Source organism: Gossypium hirsutum, chromosome D06, assembly GCF_007990345.1.
Source record: "Gossypium hirsutum isolate 1008001.06 chromosome D06, Gossypium_hirsutum_v2.1, whole genome shotgun sequence".
NCBI lineage: Eukaryota > Viridiplantae > Streptophyta > Magnoliopsida > Malvales > Malvaceae > Gossypium > Gossypium hirsutum.
The window spans coordinates 60,634,541-60,639,189 of record NC_053442.1 but is presented as its reverse complement, the minus strand read 5'-3'; the positions used below and the strand labels follow the sequence as shown (position 1 = coordinate 60,639,189).

The 4,649-nt window shown below is 30.7% G+C and overlaps 1 protein-coding gene across 1 annotated transcript; it reads right to left on the bottom strand.

Annotated features, from left to right (window-relative positions):
• Positions 1 to 630: 630 nt before the first annotated feature.
• On the bottom strand, positions 631 to 3,857 carry LOC121218584 (WAT1-related protein At2g39510). The gene is made up of 7 exons (XM_041096023.1): positions 3,350 to 3,857; positions 3,203 to 3,265; positions 3,007 to 3,123; positions 2,658 to 2,901; positions 2,215 to 2,376; positions 1,953 to 2,104; positions 631 to 1,037 (listed from the first exon to the last, which is right to left on the bottom strand). Exons 1-7 carry the CDS (start codon positions 3,547 to 3,549, stop codon positions 803 to 805), a joined length of 1,173 nt encoding a protein of 390 aa, XP_040951957.1. The 5' UTR covers positions 3,550 to 3,857; the 3' UTR covers positions 631 to 802.
• Positions 3,858 to 4,649: the final 792 nt, after the last annotated feature.

Below are 4,649 nucleotides of genomic sequence, written 5' to 3'. Positions count from 1 at the left end.
TTTAATGATAATAATTGATAACAACTGGGGCTGACCAAGATCCCAACATAATACTGTTTTAATCTTTACATATTGTTGCATTCATTGTCGTGCTCCTTTAGAACTCGTTTTCAGTTTGGTGCTACTATTATTTTTCTCAATGGGAATCCACTTCAGAAATCCACACCAACACTTTCCAATAAAGAAAATTTCTCTACACTTTTTTTTTTCAATCACAAAACATCTTCCAATATTTAGGTATAAATTAATCACATGCATTGATACAAATTTGAATCGATTCACTTAAAATGGTAAAAAGTCAAAAAATGAAGTATGATGCAAAATAGGATTTTCGTGGGGGAGAAGATAAAATTTCTTGAGATTGTATAGGGACTTTTTAATGGGTCTGCACTATGATGCTTTATTATGTATAAGGTGGTTATAAGGTATGGAGAACATGATAGACGTTATAACAAAATGTTATACGGTATAATAAAATATTAAAAATAAATATATACAAAGAATTGAGACGTATGCCAATTTTTTAATTTTACTTAGCTTTAGTTGTGGAATTAAAAAAATATATTATTTTTAAATTTGTGTCTATTTCATCGTTCATAAATAAACATCCATCAAATATACATTAGTGGATTTCAAGAAAAAAAATTATTCCTTAATCTTTATTTTGATACAGATGGACAAATCCAAATCTAAATCTAGAAAAAAAAAAGAGAGCATGGAACCCTAGATTGATAAAACCAAATGGCTAATTAGGCCAAACCAAACAATTAAAATAAGCTTATCAGATATATATAATGATATTTTATTTGGGGTTGTTTTTGGAAGACTGATTAGAAACATCCCCTTTGTTTAAATCCAAAACTACAAAATCTTGATTGGAAATGGGTGTTGTTGTTTGAGTGGCCATTTGAAGTTCATCACCACTAATGGGAATTTCATCCTTAGTGTTGTTCGATGAATCTGACGAAATCTGATCTTTGCTTTTTCCCCACAAGACCATGTAAAGCCCTACAACTATCACCATTGCTCCAATTACCCTGCAATTGTTTGGCATTTGAGTTGACATCAAATTAGTTTTAAATATATCATGTAAGAAAGAAAAAATATAGAAAACTATTGAATTGTCTTTTGTGTTGATTAATTAGGCTTTTTGGTGACACAGTCCATCAAAAACTGTCACCTAATGGTTAAAGGGAAATTCATCCCAAACTATGCATATTTTGACCATTAAAGTATTATAAAAGTTTTTGTATTAAGATTTACTCATTCTATTTTTAAAAAATATAGACAAATTAATCTGTGTGTTAGATAAAAAAGTAAATTGATTATTTCTATTAAAATTATTATCCACTTGTATTATTAAAAATTGGCGTGATTGACGGAATAACTACACAGTGACACATGACGTGCCATGTATACCGCATACTGACGAATAGGGACCGGTTTTTAAAAGTAAAATAATTTTTTAACAAAAGGCCTAATTTACTCTTTGATGTAACGTAGATGCACTAATTTGCTCATTTGTTGAGTGAAAAGTATAAAATGTAATCTGACTTCTAACACAACGATTTCCATGATACTTTTACCATCTTTTGAATAATTGACACTACTGAATTTATATTTCATTAAATAACTAATTCAGACCACGAGAGTGAAGCCAAGAAATTTATTTTAGAAAAATTAGGATAAAATGTGGATTATATAAAATATTTGTAATTAACGAAACTAAATATATATTTTTCCCTTTCTAAAAGTTGATATGATATTGGTGGACTAAGTTATGTGGGATCCCATAAAGTTTAATACATAATTGTAAATTGTCTCGATTAAAAGTATTTAGCTTAGGAAGCAATTTACTTTATTTATATTTAAAAATAGTGAATCCAAATGAAAGCTACTTTTATTTCTAAGTGTTCCAAAAAACAGAAGATTCAGATATGCAAATTACGTACCTTCCTAAATACATTATCTCAGAAAAGATAAAGGAGCTCATAATGGCAACTATAACCATTGTTAAAGGGTTAAATGACGCAAAGAAAACAGGGCCCTTTGCTTGAATCACCATTGCTCCTATATAATAAGCAACCCCGGAACATATAATTCCCTGCCAAAAAAAAAATTGAATATGATGTTACGTTTGTCTGTAATTGTGATAAATGTGATTCGATACTATCATAATTTAAATCCGTGATGAGAAAAAAAGGGCTTTCTTACACTGTAAACTACAGCAAAGAGTTTAGAATCCCAGTGAATGGCCCAAGCAGCAGCATTGCCCCTTTCCATTACTAAGGCAACAATGCCACCTTCAATTGCGCCCATAAAGCAAACTAATGTTGTTAAGGAGAGCTCAGCAGGGTATGATTTTAGGGTAATCGCCTATACAAAGACCAAAACATGGTTATAACTCAAAAAATCTATATTGAATTTGCTTTTCAATTTGACTCAAAACCTATGTTACTCGGACTTAATTGTAAGTATTAGACCTAGGTATGTATATGAATAGTACTCAAATTTGAATGTGAGTGTCTGGCACGAGTATTTGCCTTTAAAGAATTATATTCTTATATATATGTGATAAATAGGAGAGTTAATACAGAAATTTTAAGAAAAATGAAGAATTGAAGTAACATGAGAGGGTCCAAATTTGGATTTCTTACTTGAAGAATGACAAAACATGCCCAACAAACACATCCTACAAGGATCATGACAGCACCCTTTAGAGCATCTTCATTGTTTTTTGCATCAGTGTTAGTAGATTGGTGATGATTATTGACTTTGGTCCATGGCAATGGCAACATTGGCCCATAAACCATTGTCATAATCATTGCTCCTGCAACAGTTCCAATGGTCCCCAAAATCTTTGCTTGGCACTTCACTTTCCTCACATCAACTTTCTCAAGCCTGCAAAAATATCAACTTTCAAGATCGGAAAATATGGAAAAATTCATTTTTCCGTAAAATAAACGTTTCTAGTCATATTTTATTTGCAATCAACTGCTAATTTACCTGCAAACCCAAGCTAGCAAAAACACAAAGGCTGGTAGAACATTGCACAAGGCGGTCGCCACGGTTGCTGTCGTGTACTTTATGCCGGTATAATACAAGTTCTGGTCGATAGCAGGCCTGTAAGAAAAATCAAACCTTACGTCCACGATCACGATTAACACCGAAAAACTTGGTTAATGGTTTAAGATTTGATTACTCTAATAAGCCCAACAAAGCTATCTGAACAAAGACAGATAAGGTCATCTTCGGCCGAACTTTCCTGCAAAAAAAGAACATCATTCGGATTGTGATTTCCGGGACCAATTCCGAACTCAAACATAAACAAAAAAAAAAAAAACCAAACCTGTCGAAAACAATGGCGAAAGGAGCAAGAACAAGAGTGGCAATGATGAACCGGTAAACCACTAAAACATGTTGGCTCATACCTCTGTTAAGAGCGTATTTGGCAACTATGGGCATACCGGCAGAGCCGAATCGCATTAAAACCATGGCCACATATGGCAAAGCTTGATTGTAAACGCTAGCTGAGGACTTCAAGCTCATGGTGTTCTGTTTTTTTTTGGGTTAATCTCTATTTGACAAATTTAGAGATTTCTTTGAAGAAATGAAGAAGGCGATGTATGTATTTATATACACTACTTTTTGTCACTTTTGCATGTCAAAGTTATTACTAATTCTTCACGTCTTCCTCGACTGTTTTTAAAAATTTAGGACAAAGGTGGAGTTTGGTACATGATGCTCCCAATACTTACGATTGATAAAATTGTTGTGTGATCTGACATGGTGTGGTGATTTTTCAATTACGGACTGAGTGGTGATAGCATTATTTTGAAATCAACTACTTGCTTTACGGTTTAGATTATTTGTTCGTTTTAAGAACTAATTTGAGTTCATATTTTAAAAATAAAAATTATAGTTCATTAATTTTAAAAAAAAAACATAAAAACATTTTAATATTTTATTAGATGTGGCACACCTATGTACAAGTTTTTTTTTAGATTTTATCTAAATAAAATAAAATTATTTTCAAAATAATATATATTTTAATTGAAAATAATATCTATTTTTATGAAAAGTAATGGATATTTTCTAAATTTTATATGAAAAGATAAAATTGCCCTCAAAATAATATCTATTACCTTGTAAAAATAAGGGACTTTTGGTAACCTGAGTTGAGACCAAGGTAGTGAGTATCGCACTGATGGACACATCATTTTTCTATTAGAACTAGTACATACCGGTATTGGTATGTTTTGGTGTACCATTTTGGATTTATCGATATTTAAAAAAAATATTTACAAATATCAAATAAATGATACTAAATAAATTTCAAATATAAAATGTTTATTAATTATATAAAATACTCACTAATAAAACTCACAAATAAAAATTCATAATTCAATAAATTCAAAATTAACAAAATAAAAAGAAGCCAAAGGGTGAAGGGTTTTTTTTATTATTATACAAGAAGCTCAACGACGAATGAGGATTTTTTTCTTGGATAGTCGGGTGAGTGGGGTTTTTTTATTATATTTTAAAATTTATATTTTAAATGTGAAACTATTTCCCAATTTTTTTAAAATATTAAACAAAAATCTCAAAAGCGAAGATCGTAACAACGGAAGAAAAACTAATAGGTTCAT